Source organism: Capra hircus, chromosome 18 (genome assembly GCF_001704415.2).
Source record: "Capra hircus breed San Clemente chromosome 18, ASM170441v1, whole genome shotgun sequence".
Taxonomy (NCBI): Eukaryota; Metazoa; Chordata; class Mammalia; order Artiodactyla; family Bovidae; genus Capra; species Capra hircus.
The window spans coordinates 13,152,724-13,173,044 of record NC_030825.1 but is presented as its reverse complement, the minus strand read 5'-3'; the positions used below and the strand labels follow the sequence as shown (position 1 = coordinate 13,173,044).

At 51.4% G+C, this 20,321-nt stretch overlaps 2 protein-coding genes across 2 annotated transcripts; one reads left to right on the top strand and one right to left on the bottom strand.

Annotated features, from left to right (window-relative positions):
• LOC102188434 lies at window positions 1,355-8,348 on the bottom strand. Its single transcript, XM_018061817.1, has 5 exons — window positions 8,196-8,348; window positions 6,925-6,998; window positions 3,048-3,215; window positions 2,344-2,475; window positions 1,355-1,609 (listed from the first exon to the last, which is right to left on the bottom strand). The coding sequence occupies exons 2-5, from the start codon at window positions 6,995-6,997 to the stop codon at window positions 1,473-1,475; spliced, it is 510 nt and encodes a 169-aa protein (XP_017917306.1). The 5' UTR covers window position 6,998; window positions 8,196-8,348; the 3' UTR covers window positions 1,355-1,472.
• On the top strand, window positions 8,351-19,813 carry EMC8 (ER membrane protein complex subunit 8). Its single transcript, XM_018061816.1, has 5 exons — window positions 8,351-8,907; window positions 15,580-15,656; window positions 17,873-17,942; window positions 18,668-18,762; window positions 19,264-19,813. Exons 1-5 carry the CDS (start codon window positions 8,677-8,679, stop codon window positions 19,421-19,423), a joined length of 633 nt encoding a protein of 210 aa, XP_017917305.1. The 5' UTR covers window positions 8,351-8,676; the 3' UTR covers window positions 19,424-19,813.

The window sequence follows — 20,321 nt, the reverse complement described above, 5'->3', positions numbered from 1 at the left end:
CCTCCAGCTTCAAGATGGAGGGGTTGAGCATTCATTCTGCTTCCTCTTGAATCCCTACTAAAATGGAAATAAAGGGATTTTTTTTGAAGGACAGAGAGAAGCGACCAGTCACGTCTTGGAGTCTGACACCGAGGTGCAGGTAGTAATCCGCTCAGCAGGTGCAGGAGTGCTTCCTACCTGTCAGGGGAAGCCCAGGCCCAGGGAGACTGTGTGGAGCCACCAGAGGGGAGAGGCAGAGTCTGGGGGCCAGTCTCTGCACCCCCCCATCCCCACTCGGGCAGCGCCCTCGGCCCCTAGCCAACTTCCAACCTGGGAAGGTCCCCTCCCTCTTGGGGTCATTCTGAGGAGACAGCAAGCACCTGGGCAGGGCAGGTGCCCCACCAGGGGCACTCAAGGGTCAGAAGAGCCACATGGTGGGCCAGGTCAGTCCTGTAACAGGAGGCCTCCCCGGAAAGGAGTTGAAAACAGCATCGCCCAGAGGGAGGCCCGAACCACCCAGAGCCCCCTGGTCCTCACAGCCAGACTTGCGCCCTGCCGCTCCGGCACTTCCTCTCCCACCAGAGGGCCTGGGGGAGATGGGGGAAGGGGGTCAGCCGGCCCTCTGAGAACAAGCCAGAAGACACTAGTCGGGGGCTCCAGTTAAACCTGCTCCTCCATGAGCCTACCTATGGCCATCTTTCCATCTCACTCCCCCGTGTGAGCTCTAGGGCCCAATTCCCCTCCAGTTACAGCTCCTCCCCCACCCGCCCGCCTGCCCCTGCGCCAATGCTGCTGGGAGACCCCTCTGCACCGGCTATCCGGCAGCCCCCATCACGCAGCTTGTGTTCTGGGATCTGTTCTGCACCTCACCCCCTGCAGGGGCCCCAGGGACCAGGGAGGGGAATGGACTTTAGAGTGAGCGGGAGAAGCACAGGACGGCAGGAGGAGCCCCCACAGGGAGCCTGCCTGCCAGGGGGCTGGGGCCGGATGCCTGGCACTGGCGTGTAGCTTCTTAGATAAAAAGGTGGAGAGCAGCCAGGAAATCAGGCAGGAGATGCAGAACCCGGCCTGCCCTTTCCAACCTCGTGGTCACACTCCAACCAGCACCAACAATCTGAAGGGGACAGTTCCGGGAGAAAAGCGACCACAGGGACATCTGTCGGTCCGGCTACTGTAATGGGATTTTACTCATAAAAACATCTTGCCAAGGCCTCTATATTTTTAGTTTTCACTTGCTAGTCCTCATACACTTTGTTTTTGCCAGTTCACTTACACCCAAAACGTACCGACTACTGACAGACACTTGGGAGAAAGCCCCGCACGCCCAGTGCTGCTGCACTTCATTCAGTTACTGTCAGAGAACAACCACGAGGCCTTCACGTCAACTGCGCGTTTATTAGCACTGGTGCTGCAGCACGGCGCTCCCAGTGGACATGCGGAGCTGCATGGCGGCGCCCGGACAGGCGAGGCGCAGACTCGGGAGCCGCGGGGCCTCACTTCTTCCACTCGTTCTTGTCGTAGTCCCACTTGGCCGAGAAGCCCTGGACGGGGGCCACCTTCATGTCGAGCATCCTCTTGGTCTGCTTGGCCACCCACTCCTCTTCAAAGGTGTGCGGGATGGGGCCGTACACTGCAGTCCAAAACAATGGCGTGAGGCGACACTGTCTTAACAAGGTGTTTCTAAGCCTACACGTCACAAAGCTGAGTCTTCCCCATCGCACTAGCAACTTGATCAGCACCGTCACTGGCCACTCGACACCCACACCCACACAAACATGCTGGTTTTAAACTCTGCACACTGACAACTTGGTACTTCCAAATTACACCCTGGTTTGTAACAGTGAACACGAAAACACAACGCTACAGCAGAATGTCTCCTGTGCGGGACACAGAGAGCAGGTACACTGGCAAGCGTGGAGCCCAACCAAAGGCGACTCACGAAGAGCGGACAGTCACAGGCCTGTCACCGACCCACGTCCACACGCAGAACGGGCCAACCTACCGCACAGAACAGAGAACGCAGAACAGCAGCACCAGAACCAGCAGGCAGCCCCGCTGCTGGCCGAGCAGAAACTGCTAGGTCTGGAGACCCAGACCTCCGGTGACTTGAGCTGCAGTCCCTGCAGCCCAAACAGCCCCCAGTGATAAGAGTGTCCTCCTCCTCACTCTAACTTCCACCACACCTTCTCCTTGACACCTAACTGCCAAGCAGATGAGGTGCTGGAAACGTGCTGGGCTGGACAACCAAGCATGGCGGGCCACACGACTTCAGTTCACGCGAGCCAGCCTCCCAGAGCTGGTGAACACTCCAGGATGGAGCCCAGATGGCAATGCCTGTCTGTGTGATGGCCCCGCCCCACTCACCATAGTGCTTCTCCCAGATGAGGAGGAGCGCGGTGAAGCCGATGAAGAACATGGCCGCGCCCACCACCGTCTTCCACTCGTTTGTGCTCCTGTTCATCTCAGCAAAGCTCTCCTTGAACTTAAGGCGGTACACTGAGGACAGAAAGGACCGTGCTGCAGGCATAGAGGCCCACCTCAAGGTAGAGCTCCCCAACACGGGGGAGGGGGGTGCGGCGAAGCATGGCGTGAGGAACACCACAGGCTTCAGGCCCCGACACACCCCTCACACTCGGCGGGGCAAGGGCGGGCAGGCGGAGAAGGGAAGGAGGAGGTGCACGGAAACCCTGAAATTCCTCATTTAGAGGAAGGCACGGAGTCCGTGTAATGTGCCCTCTTCCTGACGGTATGTCAGCGATCTTCCATCAGTACTTAGCACACCCAGCCCCAGTGAGTGGAGGGGCTGAGGAGCTGCTCACACATGTAAACCATCCTGAGTTCCACTCGGTGGCTCTGCACCCTGGCTCCCGCTCCTCCTGGAGGCTGGAGCCCACGAGTATGGACGGAGGCGCCTGGGAGGGGGTTCAGCCAGCTGGCAGAGCTGAGGCCCTGGACAGCCCCACAGACGCACAGCACCCCCACCCTCCCCAGCACACTGGTCTCTGGGCCCAGCCCAGAACCAGAATTCTCGCCCAACGCAGGCTGCCTGTGGTGCCTTCAATACCCACGTTCAACTTTCTCATCGATGGAGAGGCTGCTCCAGGAAGCCTTCTCCTTCTCCTTCAAGGCCTTCTGGCTGGCAGACAGGTTCTTGACATGGGCCACGTCGGGCAAGGGGTAGTCACGCCGGTCCACATAACTCGGGAGAGCATAATCTTCACTCTTTACAACACTTCCTAAAAAACACGTTCGACAAATATTTTAAATTCACGTAGGTTCCGTTACAACTAAGGCGGTACTTCTAAGAACTGAAGCCAGTCCAGATATGTGCACCCTGAAAACCTCAGTCATCCTAGGGGCTGTGGCCCCCATTCCCAACAACTGCAGGGCGGTCACGTGACATGGGGAGCAGGCTCGCCCCACGTGGCCCTGAGAGCAGGTGAGGACGGAGGGTAGATGGTAACAGCAGCACTCTTCATCACAGAAGCCTGCCGGGCACTGCAAACGGGAGGGCACGTCCTGAACTACCAGGGTTCACCCAGAGGTTGGACAGCTACTCAGGCTCCCTGGACTAACCGGAGCCTGGAGTAAATGGAGGCCCTTCCACAAGGAACTCCAACTAATGGGGAAGAACAATATAAAACTCATAAAGGAAACAAGGGTTCAAAGTCCAGAAAGACATGGAAAGATGGCTACTGTGGCACTGCTTAATACAGCAGAGCAGCAAATAACCTTAGAAATGTGCATCATGGAGCCACTGGCTTGTTCAGCAGAGGTCTACAGAGCGCCTACTGTACGGCAAGTACTGTTCTAGCTCAAAATGGGAAGAGAGTTGTGTACACACCAAATCACAGAATACCATCGGGGTTATATTTTCTTTTTAAGAATCTGAGTTATGTGTAGATACTCACATGAATATGCCACTAAACACAAGTTAAACCCAAGCTGTCATCAGTGGAAAGCAGGGATGAAATGGAGACTTCTGCCCAAAAAGATAAAAATTTCAGCACCTTCAAATTGGTGTGTACCCAATGTATTACTCTAGTAAAAAGGGGAAAAGTTCAAATAGCAGGGAAAAAACGAGTATCTTAAACTTTAAGGTTTTCCCTCAGCAAAAAGCTGTTTGATTCTACCCTGTATTTGCAAGGAAATTCTGTGTTCGGAACGAATCTGGAGGTATAAAATCCTACAAAAATGCTTCACCTCCATTAGCTTAGTCTGAATGATTGAAATCTCCCAAACCATGTTAACAACAGTGAAAGAAAACCTTGGATCTTAAACAAAGCAGTAAAAATTCTCCAAATGCTCACCGGTGCCTTGCCGATGACTAGCACACTCATATATTCATACCCAACCTTATCCCAAAGAGACTGGGATGAAAATGGCTGTAATTTTCATTTTAAAAGTTTTCATTTAAAACTTTCCAATTTTAAAACTCTAAGACACTATTAAAATGATGAGTGGACTAAAAAGCACTCAGCTTACACAAGTTATTAAAAATAGATGTTAATTAGGGTGTTGAGAACGTTCTCAAGTTGATTACAGGACGATGGCACAACGCAGAAATGCACTGAAGACTGCTGAAGTGCGGCCTTCAATGCGGCGGGGCGTTATGGGAAATAGATCTTAGTAAGACTGTCACCAAGATGCAAATGCTTACAGCCTTGAAGCATCCTAAGCGTAAAATTACATTTTCCAGCACAAGAATGACTAATTCGTGACCTCACCGCTGCCAAGGGCTCTTCAGGACGTTTGGCCTGGTTCCCTAGTAAATGGGAAGGGTGGGGGAGGACCCCCCACACAGTCACATAAATGTTAACACACCAAACATTCCTTTCAAAAGGAGAGAAAAGCAAAGATTTTGCATCCTAGTGAAGGTTTTATCATTTCTGTCCTCGATCTGGATAGATATGGGGGCCTCTGCAGAGGAAATCCGGTGAATCTGAGCTCCCGTCTCAATCCGACTTGTCGCCACACGAACACCTGAGCTGCCAGGGGGGGCTCCCAATGGCTATTCTAGAACCACTTCATGTACGACTTATATGACCACAACTCTAGAATGAAAGGACGAGACTCGTCTGAGAGACAGCAGCTTCCTCCACCCGCCTACCATGTGCTCGAGAGGCGGCAATGAGTAAGCCCAGCAGGTCCCTGCTTCCAAAAGCTCGCGCTCAAAGAGGCTAACACCCCTCAAACTACCCGCAAACCCACAGCCGCTAAGGAAGCACACAGGGTGAGGCAGGACCTGTTTTCCTGTAAAATGACACCTGCACAGAGGGTGACGACTCGAAGGAAGCATCACCTACACCTCTGGAGCTGAGGCAGGAGCCAGCTGGTGCATCCGAGAAACACACAGCAGTGGGGCAGGGAGCGAGCCACTGGGGAGGGCTGGTCTGGGCTGCTCTCTGCCTTTGTGAGTCTGCTGTGAGGAGGCCAGTGAGGCCGGGGGCTGATGTTACTCCAGGCATGAAGAGCCAGCGGAGGGCTTCAAGAAGGGACCAACTAGATCAGACTTCCTCTGCCAAAAGTAATACCTAAGAATAAGCCCTGGTCAGTGCCCCTGAAGGAGACACAAGTTGCCTTCTCACAGAAGATCAGCACAACCAAAGGGACAGGAAGGGACCTTGAGGGGTGATGGAAGTATTGCATGTCCTGACTGAAGTCACTGTCACACAGTTGAGTGAGTTTATCAAAATCCATAGAATGTAACACCTAGAAAAGATAAACTTTCCTTTCTGTCAATTATACTTCAAACTAAACTAAACAAACAAAGAGCTAAGGAAACACATTAGCAAAACCAAAATGGAAACAAAAGGTAATCTTTGACCTAAGTGACTTTCTAGACTTTTAGTGAAGGAGTGTTTCTTTCTGTATGTATTAACAACTAAATGTTTTATTATCTACTCATTTAAATAACATTTCAATAATGCTTTTACTAAAATTATCTGTTTTAGAGTCTGTTATCCTGAGCAATATAAAGGACATACAGAAATGTAACACCAAAGTATCACCAATTAAAGGACACTACATCAAGGGAAAAAAATCACACATAGAGCAGCTCAGACCAAAGCTCCTGAGTCCCTGGATGCGTGAGTCTTGCTCTTCACTGCGTCGCCCATCACGCAAGCCTTGCGCTTGACTCCCCAGGAACACAATCTGCCACAGTGGCTCGCACTGCCTCCTCCTGCTTGCTTTCCCTCTGCCTGGAACGCCATTCCCCTCCTGAGTGTGAGAGAACCCACAACCCCTTCAGCAGAGCAAGGCCTCTCCTCCAGAAGCCCCTCCCCGTACCTGAGGCCGGGCTAAATGCTTCTCCTGGGAGCCTATCTCTCACTGAAACACTGCCTACATGCATCTTTCCTCTCCAGACTGCTGGGACTCTCGAGTAATTCCACGTCTCATATTCCTTTATTCTAAGTGTCCTACACTGACAGCTACAAAGAAGATGCTTGATAAAAGCAAAACTCAACTTGCTATGTGCCAGGCTCTGAACTAGGTTCTTTAAGTACATTTCAGGTGAGAGAACAGATTCCTAAACTTGAGCAGCAAGTATAAGGCAGATATGAGATTAAACCCAGTCCAAGTTCCTTCCATTCTGCTGTCCCAATAATTTAAACAACATTCAAGGTAAGTGGCTAGACAGTGGGGGTGGGGGTTGGTGGGGGGTATGGAATGGTAAAGTCAGGTATAGAGTGGATCTCTTAAAAGGTGTGGAACTTGAACCTGAAAACATGGGAAGGGAAGGAAAGAGGAGAAAATATCAGTATAAGCGAAGACTCAAACTAGAAGTCATTAAAACTCTTTAATCTAGAACTAGACACCATTAAACTGTATGTATCTCCCTTCAAATTCCTCAACAAAACGGGATCAGGATCAAAGCTCTCCACATTTGAAACTAGCACAGGGCCTTACCAGCAGCAGAGCAAAAAGAAAGATTACACTTACCATGGGCCCGAACACACACCGAGGTGGAGATTGCACGCCTGCCAATCAGGCTGAATACTCTGGTCGCCAACATTCTGAAAAATAAACATACCTTCACTATGAACAAAGGTAAGCGCCTATTAGGAATGATTCTTTTTGCCCCAGTGCATTCTGCAAATCAATGCAATTCTTTTTTTTCTTCTTCTCCCCAATATAAGTGACTGGTTCTTCATTACTGATCGTAAACTTTTCAAACAACCTAGGATGAGGGTTTTTTTTTTTTCCCTCAGCAGACATGTTTCAATGGAGCTTCCTTATAAACCAACTGCCATATATATACACTTAAGGCAACTGGTAGAAAACTGGTTTGTTTAAGGGGTTTTGCTTTTTTTTTTTAACCTTTGTTTTTTTAAAAATCAGCTTTCTTAAAAAGCAAAGAGAGAAAAAAAATAAGGAGACTGGAAAAGCTAGAATGTGCTGCCAGTAATGGGCTCCACCGTCTAGAGGGAAAAGGTAAACAGTTTAAAGTAACTAAGACACACGCACCGCATTCATTACTTGGTTACAGACCAATATGTGCCCCGGCTTACAAGGGGAAATGAAGGGGAATGGATGCAAAGGCGGCCTGATTCACTGTCAATCCCTGCAGGACAACGAGTGACCGGGATGACACCTCTCACGTGGGCCTTTTCAGGGTCAGGCCCAGCTCCCCTATTTGCCCCTCCCTTAAAACTGGACCTTTCAGGGGGCTGCTGACGATGGAAAAGATCCCGAACGCATTCAGAAAGCAGCCCACTAGAGGCAGAATAAACAGAAGCATGACGTCAGGGCCGAACTCGCCTCCGTTTCCCGTGTTTTCTCCCCGGCCTGGCCAGCGCCTGAGCGAGTGCCGAGCGTCTACCAGGCGGGGAAGCGGGGCGCCTCCCTCGGAGCCCCGTTACACCCTGGGCGGTGGTGCAGCACCGTCGGGAGGGGCGGCAGGGAGCCCGCGAGGCGACCTGCCCTCAGGCCCCCGCCCTCGGCCAGCGGACACTCCAAGGTCAGAGCCGCAACCAGCTCGCGGCTGCGGAAGGCCAGGTGGAGACCGGCCGGATGCTTCCAGGCGTCATACAAGCAGCGACCAGGCGGCTCCCGAGCCCGGAGCCCCCAAGGGCCGGCCTCAATGTCACCGGGACAGGAGGCCCAGTCGTCAATTCCCTGTGGGCGCCCAGCCGCGGGCACGCAGGCCCGAGGGTTCCCGGGGCTCGACCCTCCTCAGCCTCGCGGCGCGGACCGGCCACCGCCCGCCTCACCTGCTGCCACCGACCAGCCGCTGCCCACCGTGCTCGCCGCGACCGCCCTCTACGGCTCGGCTGCCCGCGACCGGAAGAGAGCGAGGCCGAGCCGCGGAGCACCACGGGATCGAGGAGGACTCCACCCCGCGCCCGACCGCGCGAGAGGTCACAGGACCGGAAGTAGGTCGAGCAGCGAACGTCGTAAAACGCCGGACTAGGCGGTTTTCCGGCTGCTACTGGACGTCCGCTTTCCGGCGGCGCCCGGCGAAAAGCGCGAGTGGAGTCTTAAGGTGGCCGCGTCGGCCTCCCCCGGGTGGTTAGCCGGCATCTGAGGAGCGGAGCTTGAGCGGGGCTGGGCCCGTGAGGGGCCCTCGCCAGCCGCGGGGCCGCGCCAGGGAGCCGCCGCCTCGTCCTGCTTCTCCCCTGAGGCGCCGCGCGGCCAGGCAGCGGATCCAGGCCTCGGCCGGCGCCGCGCCTCCGGGGCCCTCCCGGGCTCAGCATGCCCGGGGTGAAGCTGACCACCCAGGCCTACTGCAAGATGGTGCTGCACGGCGCGAAGTACCCGCACTGCGCCGTCAACGGACTGCTCGTGGCCGAGAAGCAGAAGCCGCGCAAGGAGCACCTGCCCCTGGGCGGCCCGGGCGCCCACCACACCCTCTTCGTGGACTGTATCCCCCTCTTCCACGGCACCCTGGCCCTCGCCCCCATGCTGGAGGTGGCCCTCACCCTGGTAAGCGCGGGAAGGGGCTTGCCTCAGTTAGCGGGACAGGAGACGGTTGACAGTCAGCTTCCGAGCCGTCCCGGCTAGAAGGTCAGGGTGGTCCAGCCGGAGTCTGGGGACCCAGCACCGCCGAGTTCGCCGTGACCGTGAACGGACTACCCGCGAGGGCGCGTTAGTCTTTGTCCGCACGCACTTAGCAAACGCCCCGCAGATGGCAGGCACCTCGTCGTTGCAGCGGCGAAGGGGCGACCTTAGTCGTCCCGGGTGTTTTCAGAACGCCTTAGGCGACGGAAAAGGCACCGATTTTCTCACACCAGTAGCCCTTACAGAGACAAGCCGCTGTTAAGCGAGCGTCTGTATTTGGAATTTTGAGTCGCGGGGAGTTTGGACGTTGCCGTCGGGCTCGCGCGCCCCGTCGCGGGGCCGGATCCGTGTCTGCCGTAGGTGTGAAGGCGCGGTTCTAACCGTTACTGCTCCAGGACACCCAGGGTGGACCTACGGTTAGAAAGGCGGCGTCGAGCGCTCTGTGAACAAGAGCTTGTCTGTCTTCCTTAGTGACATCTGGAATGCACCCGTGATTTTAAAAGCTAAAGACTGTGTGGAATTTGAAAGCCAGAGCAGACTTGCCTTCCAGCCCGCACACTTCTGTGGGTCTGCTCACGATTGATCTATTTGCAGTACAGTGGGAAAAGGTGTGGCATAGGAACAGACCGACTGGTTATTGAATTCTAGGCCGTAGTTGTTGAGGTATGGTGACCGGTGAAGGGAAAAAGACCACCTGTAAATTGGAGTTAAAACCTTAGGGAGGAGTAGGCTCAGACCTGCCTGGATTGAGGTAGTTTTCCGAATATGTATGAACTGTGATACTAAAAGAGAATTAGTTGATTCATGCGAAGAGTAGTTAAGTTTGAGAAAAGTAGTAGAAATCCTTTTTCTCTACATCCCAACAAGTGAAATGAATCCATTTTGTAAATACCTAATTATGACACCCATGTAAATTCTTGATAAGCAGGACATGTGTTTAGACTAGTGGTCCTTGCCTAAGCTTACTGGGCTCATCTTTGAGTACCTGTTAAACTGAGTCATTGTGTGAATTTTTCCCTATCATCGTGGGGCAGAACATAGATAGAAGGTAGATGATGTGTATAAAATCAACCATTTTAGCTCCTGAAGAAATGTGCTGTTGGTATCAGTGTGTTCCTGGGGTGTGCGTGTGTCTGTTTTAATGCAACTCTTTTCAGCTCCCTGTCTTGATTATTCTATCAACATAACTGTGTGGTGATTGGATATGTGAAGTGCAGTCACTCGCAGGGAACTCAACTGACCAGTAGTGTTATTGCAGGGTTATCCAGCTCTCCAGTAGAGCCAAGCCTGTGGCTAGGGGGAAGGATATTGCTATGGATCAAATACAGTACGTGTGTAGCGGTTGAACTTGTACCAGGTAGACAAGTACAGTACTGAAGAATAAGTGCCATATGAGGGGGTCAAGCAGAAAGTGGGGAGGGGTCCGCTGACCCAGGCTGGCAGAGTCAGGGAGGGCAGGCTGCCCAGAGAAAGGGACATGCAAGTAGTCACCCAAGGGGCAAGACTGGAGGAGAGGGACAGAGGGACCAGGTGAAAACTGGGGAGGGGGTGGACTTTTAGAGATGAGCTAGAAGGCAGAGTATAAAGCGACCAGACAGAGAGAGAGGTGAGCAGTGGACAGATGCATCGTAGAAATCATTCAGGGACACTGCTCACTCTGCTCCACTGCACCTAGACTCCAGCGTGTCCCCGAATGTGCCCTTCAGGGTTGGAGTCTGCTGTCCAACAGAAGTATGTGCAAACTAGGTTTTCTGCACTTAGCTTCTTTTCAGACAGTAGAAACTGTCTGAATGTCTGTCCTGCCAAGCAGTATGGTGGTTTGTGCTCACTTTTCTTATATTGATCAAAACTTTGAATCATAGACTCAGCATTTGACAAGTAGGAGAACAATGTCAATTGAGTACAAATTAAATAACTTTCAAAGTTACAAAGAAAAAATTGCCATTTGAAACCATCTACAAGTTTTTGTGTTACTGTTAAGATATTTAAGTTTATATCATTCAGATTTTGTCTTAGCAGCTTTATAACCTGAAGGCAATGAAAAATCTCAGCCATAGTTTATCAGCTGTAGAAAATGTTCTAATAAAGCATCTAAATCCATAAAACTATAAATGAGGCCTAATTCTGATGGCTTGTTTCTATTCAGGGAGTTTTGTATTGGGTTATTTTTGATAAGTGGGAAAGACTGATTTGATATGCTGTCCATCAAAGGGTAGCATCAAATTCCTTTGTAAGGCTTTTCATTATAATTTTCCATTAAAAAAAAATCCTTGCATTTCTGGGTACTGTCTATTTTTTTTTTAAGTACTTAGGCCTGTTATCTTAATTTATCCTTACAACCCTTTGACGTAAGTAGTGATGGAATTATTTCTAATAGCAAAAATCCATAAAATGTCAGTGGGGAAATGAGCATAAAGCTGCTGTTTCCCTAAGCCCTCTTTGTCCTCCCCGCTCCCCACACACACACCCCTCACTGTGGTTTCCTAGTGCTGGGAGCTGCTTGTTGGTGCCTTCTGCTCTGATGACTTCCTCGTTTGACTTGGGCCTGGAATTCCTTCTGCTGCCCCCGTGTGTGCTTTCCCTGTGCTCATCTGCACAGGCTACCACCCCTCTGGCTCTCAGCTCAGCCCCCTACTTCCTCCTGGGAGGGGGAGCTGGCTGCTCTGGGCTCTCCTTTCAGTTCTTCCCGTGACCTTCGCTCTCTGTTCCCAGGCCCCTTATCTCCAGCGCTCTTCCTCCAAAGCCGGCTCCTCCTCGTGGAAGAATCAGCTGCTGATTTGAGGATCTTTTTCTTCTCCATGAAACTAGGCGGCCCCTCTAGTTTTAGACTCCAGGGCCTGGGTGTTGCTGCAGACAGGGAGGCTCCCAGACACCTAGCTTGTAAGTGACCAGCCTGGGAGCAGCAGCCTCCTTGGGGTGACTTACATAGCAGCTCCCTGCCTCGCCTGCTTTGTGGCTATCGTCACGGAAGTGCATGCAGTGCCTCGCTCACGCAGACACTAGCAAGCTTGCTGAGAGAAGCTGCTTCCTTTGTCCAGCCTAGCTGGGAATGGATGAGTGCGCCCGGAGCCTGTAGTAGTTCTGCATGTCTGCGAGGGAGCAGGCCTGAAAGACGTGAACAGAGGGTGGCGGCTGGTGCCAAGGTGATAGTGTCCTTCTTTCCGTCTGAAGAGTAAAGGAAACTGCGTAATTGAATGCAGGATTTGGACCTTGTATCAAAGTCACTTGCCAGGTATCAGAGTGCCATCGTGAACATTTTCATTTTGATTGTTCACAAGATGCATCACAGGACACCAAAGCAGCAGAAACAAATTCACTGAGAACAGAGTTCAGACAGCTTCTCAGCTCTTTTGCTTTGTCCTGCCCCACTTGGAGGGTGCGAGTTGCCTACTGTATAATCTGCCACTTAAATCCACTTGGGCTTTTTGTTAACAAGCTGTTTGGGCTGACTGCAGGATTCTGAAACCCCTCAGGAGCCACCTGCCCCATCCCTACTCGGCCGACTGTCCATACTGCTTGCCTCCTCCAACACACCGGCTCTCCTATGCTCCGTCACTCACTGATGATGTCTGGTTCCACTGAAGCTTGTGTTTGCTACTTCTGTGGACTCTGATGGCTGGTTCTCCAGTCATCAACTCGTGGCCACTGGTGTCTCTCTGGACAGTGGACAGGCTGGGCATGCCCATCACAGGCATCCAGACTTCACTTGGTGGTTCTTATTTGAATCATTGAAAGGTTTCGAAAGCCAAGCCCAGGCTTTTGTGACCTGGTTCACTTTGGGAGCAGCCTCTTCAAAGAGTTCTACTAGGAGTTCCCTAAGGTCCAGTAGTTAGGACTTGATGCTTTCCCTGCCGGGGCCTCAGGTTCAATCCCTGGCCAGGGAACTAAGATTCTGCAAGCCATGTGATGCAGCTAGAAAAACAAACAAAAAGCAAAGAGTTCTACTAGAAGTTTAAGGTCATGACATTATTTTTCTGCTAGAATTTGGTTAGGCCTTTAGAGCGTTTTGTACAGGAATTCACCCCTCTTTAGGTAAAGTGTCAGTTGAGGTATGCGTTTGTTTGTCACAAGAATCCACCATCCTGTCAGATGCCTTCTCTGCTGTCTGAGTGCAGGTACAGGGTGACCCTGTGTGTTTCTTGGGGACTGAATCCCAAACCATTCCCTTCAGCCCAGGAGCAAGACTGGGGAGCAGCTTAGACTGCTCGCTGAAGACTGCGGTGGGAGTGCCTGATGGCCTGGTGTTAGGGCTTGGTGCTCTCACCGCTATGGCCTGGTCAAGGAGCTGATACCCTGCACTCGTGGTGCAGCCTGCTGCAGGACAGCGGCAGTGGGAAATAATCGTCTTACCCTTGCATCAAAGGTAGCTGTGGCAGACCGAAAAAAATGCCCCCCCGCCAAGATGTCCACCTCCAAGTCCTTGGACCCTTACATGGAACAAGAGACTGCAGATAAGATTGAGTTAAGGATCTTGAAACGCGATGATTATCCTGGATTATCTGATGGACCCAGTATAGTCACAAGGGTCCGCATAAGAGGCAGCAGAGCAAGAATCAGAGAAAAGAGTTTTGACCACAGAAGCAGGGGTCAGAGTGAGGCAGCCACCACCCGAGGAATGGGTGACCTCTCCGTGTTGGAAAAGGCAGGGAGCAGATTCTCCCCTCGAGTCTCCGCCAAGAGTCAGACCCACGGACTCGTTTTCGGCTTCTGACCTGTGAGACAGATCTGTGCTCTGTTAGGCCACTAAGTGTTCGTGCCAGACTCAGGACACTCTGTAGTTGTGACTCTGGATGTAAGAGCAGCCCACACCACGGAGCCAGGCGAGGGGCGCAGAGCTGGGCAGAGGTGAGGATCACCTACGTGAGGACGCCCTCAAGAGACCAGTTTGATCAGAAACAAAGGCTGAGAGGGCAACACCAAAGGGCGGGCCAGTGGGTGGGTGTGAGTTCAGGAAATGGGACCAAGTGCCAGATTTTAGAACTAGGCTATGCCCTTGGATACCATGTGGAGGTAAATTTAGAAAGAAATGGAAGAATTTTGCTGCTGTAAGCAGCAGTAGAGTTTCCAAGACTCATTCTTTTAAGAGGTGATAGAAATGAAATATAAGTAGCTGTAGAATAATTTGCCTCAAAGTTAGGGTGAAAGAGCCATTATAAATATTTTGGAGACATAGCCCTCATCTCTTGGGTGGATGACCAGAACCTCTAATTGGTTCATTGAGCCTTGGTTTTGACCCAGTATGGTAATCTGTGAGCTCTTAGGAGGCCAGAATTACTATTCTAATCCTCGTGTGAGCCAGGGAACCTTGGACTGTGACCATTTTGTAATGTCTGCTTTTAGTCATAAAGGAGACTGTTGGAGTCCCAAACCAGAATTTGAAAAAAAGAACGAATAGAGCTATGTTTAAAAAGGGAAAAGAAAGAAAAGAAGGCCTTTTAACCAGTTAATTCACTTTGAAAAAACATTGAGGATCAGTTGTATCTCTTCTTTTGCAAGCTGAGAATAGAATTTCCTGCAGTGTATTATTAAAATTCCATTACAGCAAAACAGGACGACCTTTTGTTGTTTTTAATAATCGCATTAGACCTGCAGGATGCTAAATCTGATGAGAGAAGAGTGGCATTGTAAAACAAAAAACTTTCAAAACCTGCGGCCATGCTCCCGTTTAAAAGCATGCCACAGGGAAGTGTGTGAGTGCAGGCACATGTGCTCCCCTGTACCCCACATCCCAGCACGAGGCGCTTCCATAGTGTGTCACAAGGAATACTGAAATAACAGTGTTGAAGGGCTTGCCTTTGAAAGAGGCTCGGATTCCCATGCTGCCTCTGTTTTCTGGCTGTGCAAGCTTAGACCCTCTCTGAGCTCTTTAGTTTGCTATCTGTGAAGGATTGATTTTAACGATCTGAAGGCTTGTTCAAGCCCCAGAGGGCCTCAGTGCTTCTTTTGTCAGAGAAAGTGGATAACACTGGTTCCCCCTCACCCATGGCACTGCACCCATTTATTATGTGTCTGCGCTGGAGCCTTCTGCTGGGACTAGGGGAGGAGGACATTCCTAGTGTCCAGCCTCACACCCCACCCCACCCCCCGGCCATTGCAGGCTCCTCCTCTGTGGGAAGACACCCCACCTCCGAGAGAGGGGGAGCCTACGCTCTTTGCTTTCTCTGACCTCCTGTGGACTGTGGAAAAGCTAATTGCGGTGGCCTTCCTTCCCCTGAACACCCATACACCCCTTTGGTGTGAGGTTTTTTTTTTGGTGGCCATACCACCACCATAATTTGGTGGGATCTCAGTTCTCCAACCAAGGACTGAATCTGGGCCACAGCAATGAAAGCCCAGAATCCTAGAAATCCCGTGGACAGAAGAGCCTGGTGGGCTACAGTCCATGGGGGTCGCAAAACTAGGACACAGCTTAGCGACCAAACAACAAAGGCCCCCAGGAAACTCCCCAATTTCGTTCTCATAGGCAGGAGGATACAGGAGTTCTGTTTGTCTTGTCCCAGCATTTGGTTGAGGGAGGGAGGTTCCTCTGTTTATTGAGACTTGATATTTAAGGGAAAAGCATTCACCTTTTCTTCCCAAATTTTGTTCTCTTTTCAGATTGATTCGTGGTGCAAAGATAATAGCTACGTGATTGCTGGTTATTATCAAGCTAATGAACGAGTAAAGGATGCCAGGTATATCCATGCAAAACCCCTTGAAACCCCTCAGTGGGCTCCGGGTGCAGAATCTGTCAGAACAGAGTCCCTCCATGCTTGTAGATAGTACTCCAGGGTACTGGGGCGCAGTCTGTGGGAACAGTGCCCCTCCGTGCTGTTGATAGTTTTCCAGGAGGACTGGGGTACGGGTCATTCCAAACACCAGTCATTCTAAACACTCATATGAACGTTGGGATTCTGTCCTGTGTTGTCTTTATTTTGCTAAACGGGAATTCTTAAAACGAAAGCAACAGTCAAGGGCCTCCTGTTCAGTCCCCCCTCAGCTGTGCCTTGCTTCCCATTCCCAAACTGGAATTGATGTAAGGCAGAGCACCAGGCAAGAACTCTACTCTTTTTTGGAGTTAAAAAAAAAAAAGCAACTTTTAGGTTTGGTGTTCTTTGGGTCTGCTGCTTTGACAAAAGCATGATGTTTGCTACTTCTCACATATAATAGGTCTCATTTTCTTTTATCCAGCTAGTTGCCCCCACGGTGGTTCTCACTAATGAGCAAAGCTGAGATCTTTGCTTTGTTTCTACGTTAATGTCCTAGCAGAAAAACTGATGACATCCTGACGTTAGGGTAATTTGAGGTGGGCTTAATAAGCTGGTTGTCTCCAGAGGTGTGAACCGTATGTCAGAGAAAGGAGGGTGGTGCAATTACCCAGAGCTGGTGACAAAAGCTGGTACCTGCCCTGCCTGAGGAAGGAAGATGGGTCGGGTCAGGAAGTTGTGTCCCCCTTCCCACCCTCCCACCCCCGCCCCGAGAAGAACAGTGTCCTTTGGTCAAGGGATGTGGCCAGCAGCCAGCCTGACGTGATCTCACGGAGAGAGTCCCAGAGGAGTCGGCACCCTGAGCAGCCAGAGGCATGAGCTGGGTCACCCTGAAGCTTTCCTCATGTGGCCAGGCAGAGCTGCCGGGCTCCAGTGTCCAGGCAGTCAGGGGGTGCAGTGAAGGGCCCCAGACCAAATGCCTCCCAGAGTCATGTCCACGTGCCCAGCATAGGCAAGTGGTGGGACTCAGTAGCATTTGGGGAAATAATGCAGTAAGCCAATGGAGCACTTCCAGAGATATGAACTGTTTTATCCTAGAGGACTGGGCCCAGTCGGGACTGAGGGTGACAGGGTCCCCAGCACAGCGTGGGCTCAGAGCGGCTTCTGTGCCAGCCTCTCTGTGGACGGCATGCAGAGCTGTTCTCTGATTCCTGATTCTTCAGCTTTTCCCGAGACATCTCTGACTGTTTGGCCCCTGCATCCGTGCATGCCTTTGGTTTCTCCTCAGTGCGTTTCTTACCAGCCCCTCCTTCGAGTCCTCCTGCCTCCCTGTGTTGATGAGCTGGAGCCTGTTCACGGCGGGCATCAGTCTTGGTCTTTCTACATGAAGGAAGCTGCCAGAGTGTGAATCCCCTGCCCCAGGCCAAGCTCTGTGCTGAGCTGAGCCTCGGACTCCTGGCCCTTGCCCTCAAGTTGCTGCACTGAACTTGAAAGACACTGGAACCCAGGCCTGTGGTGCAGGCCCCAGAGCCCGTGCTGTGCGGGTGGTGCAGGGGCTGTGGCAGCAGGAGGCGCTCCACCCACGGCCGCGACCGAGGAGCCTTGGGAGGGTGCAGACAGACGAGCCGTCGGCTGCGGGACCCCAAGCCCTCGAGACCCCTGTGCAGCACTGCCTTCACTCTAAGGGCTTTCCAGGCTGACCTGGGGGATGAGAATCCCTGGGGCCCTTTCTCTATTGCATTGTTTTTTGTTTCATTTTTCTTAATACGATGCTGCAGATAATTACACATCTCTGTAAATTTTTCAATTTTAAAGGTAAAAATAGAAGACTTGGCTAAATTTATTTTTATAAATCATTAAGCCTGCTTTTTTCACCTCAATCACAACGAAAGGGTCGTAACTATATAGTGTGTTTCTTTCTGGTTCAGTCCTTGCTTCAGAAAGCTGAGACTGATCGCACAGAGGGAAAGAAGCACAAAAAGACAAGGGCCCCTGCTCTGCCCTGAGCTCCACACGGTCCTCAACAAGTCACTGCAGCAGGATCACAGTCCCCAAAAGCTACTTAAACGGGTGTGACCCCACCCGGCGGGGTAGCTCACCGGTGCTGTTGGTCTTTGTGTCATTGCTGTTTACTCTGCCACAGGCAGACAGTGTTGCCCAGTGTCAGCTAAAACTTGGTAACCTCGCTGGTTCTTCTCTCGCAGTCCAAACCAGGTAGCAGAAAAGGTGGCCTCCAGAATCGCCGAGGGCTTCAGTGACACGGCTCTCATCATGGTGAGTCACTGTCGCTCGCTCTAGAGTCCTGTGTGTGGGACAGCTGCTGAGCAGCCTCTTGCTGATGGGAGCTTTGTCTGTGAGCGGTTTCCTTTATGCAGGTACTTACTTCATTAGGCCATGGCCGCCTCCGGCCATCTTCTCCCAACTGCAGGCTTCAAGTTGCTGAGTCAGGGCTGCTGTAGTCATCGCACACGGTGTCCAGAGGTGGGGGTCTTTCAGCTCCATTGGATCTCAAAGTGGGATCCCCATGCTGACAGTATCAGTACCACCCGGGAATCTATGGGAAATGCAGGTTCTGGGGGCCTAGGAATCTATGTCTCCATAAGCTTCCAGATGATTCCAGTGTACACTCAAGTCTGAGACGCATTGAATTAGGTTAACCAGCACAGCTGAGGGAGCAGGGAGGGACAGAGCTCATGTCAGGAGCCCTGTTCCTCTCAGTTCAGATGGAATTCTAACAGGGAAGGCAGCGTAACGTTTGGAAGCTTCGAGTTTGGGAGAAAGCAGGCAAGTACTCAGTGTTTCTCTCCCGTGATGTGGGGTGAGCCTGGGCTGTGTTGGTGTGCATTCTGAGGTGGGGTTTCTGCCATAGTGGGCAGTGTTGAGCCCGTCCCTGACCATCCCTGTGGAGTCCTCCCTGTGGGAGAGCCCCAGGGAGGGACCTGTAGGCTGCTGCAGAGGTCCTGGCTCTGTTCACGAGTGCACCCTTTGTCTCGTTGCAGGTAGACAACACTAAATTCACGATGGACTGTGTGGTCCCCACGATTCATGTGTATGAACACCACGAAAACAAATGGCGCTGCAGAGACCCGCACTAGTGAGTGCCTGTTCCCAGGGGGTGGCCCGTGTGCCGCGTGTGCTGGGGCCAATCCTGGCATGCTGCTCCCATGGGAAAGCTGACCCCCGGCTTCTGGGTTTTTAAGCTACGTGTTCTCTAGAGAAGTGTGCACACCTCATACAGAAGTCACGGGTGTTCCTCAGCCCCCGGAGGACAGGCCTGTAGGGTTTCCAAGCAGTGGAGACAGCCTGTCACTCACGGATCTCCCCTCCCAATCCCAGGCCACCTTTCCCTAAGCCAGGCTTGTGTGGTTTATTTGCAGTCAGTCATCTACCTCCAGCTTTTTCAGAATTTCATTTGAAGGTTATCTCTTCCATGTTTCATATCCTTTAGATGCATCTTCATGTGTTTAGATGTGTTTGCTAGAGTTCACCCTTGGCTTACTTTATACTACTCTGCACGCGGCTGGTTTCCTGTTTACTCTATTGAAAAGCCACGCGTTTTGAGTAAGAGGCTGACTTCTCCTGTCTCACCTCATAGTGATTACTGTGAAGACTGGCCAGAGGCCCAGAGGATCTCGGCATCGCTCCTGGACAGCCGGTCCTACGAAACGCTCGTGGATTTTGATAACCACCTGGATGACATTCGGAATGACTGGACAAATCCAGAGATCAATAAAGCTGTTCTGCACTTGTGTTAGGGAGGGGTTTCAGTGACTGGTCTCTGGGCATTTCCACTACACTGAAGAAGAAAAGTTATTTTTAAATGTAAATAAAATATCACAGCCGGTGTGGAAAGCTGACAGTTTTCAGAAGTGGCGTGTGCCTTGAGAGAGGGCAGAATGTCCATCAGTCACCTGTCTAATGCAGAGTCTCTAGACCAGGTACAGACCGTCCCATTCGACCACCCTGTGAAGCCTTCCCAGTTGTTCGTGGCTATAATTCTTCAAATCAAAGCTATTTCTGCTTGTCCAAGATTGTTCCTATTAAACAATTTTAACTAACCTTTTATAATCTGGAGAGAATACTTTTTAAGGCATATGAACTGTCTCTAAAAAAAAAAAAAAAAAGCCCAGATCTTATACCCAAAAGAGAGTGTTTGTGAGTTTTCATCCTGTTTGAGTTAACATCGTCCAGCCTGGGGATCAGGCCCGCGCCTGGTGTGCCTGTGCCAAGATGTGTCTGAGAGCCGTATGCTGGTGTCCACAGCCGGGAGGCTCCCCTAGCTGCCGTGCCTCTTCACATGGGAATAATGCTGCTGGTGCCTGGGAAACCGTCGTCAAAGGGTAAAAACAAACACGTGGGGAAGGCAGCTTGAGTGGGAGCACTGTGTGATGCTCCTCAACCAGACAGATGGGAAACCCACAGAACTGAAGAAAAAGGGGACCGGTGTGCTAAGGTTGTCTTAAACAGGCAAGAGTCGGTCCTCCTGATCGGCTTGCATGATTACCCAAATGGCTCTAATTATTTCTTCACAGCAATTATTTCTTTTCGTATATGAAGCCACACAAGCTGAACAAAACATAGGCTCCTGGAGTTTTACAGCGCCCAGTCTGTAATCGTTAACGCTTGAAACAGTTAAGCTTTTTAACCCCATTG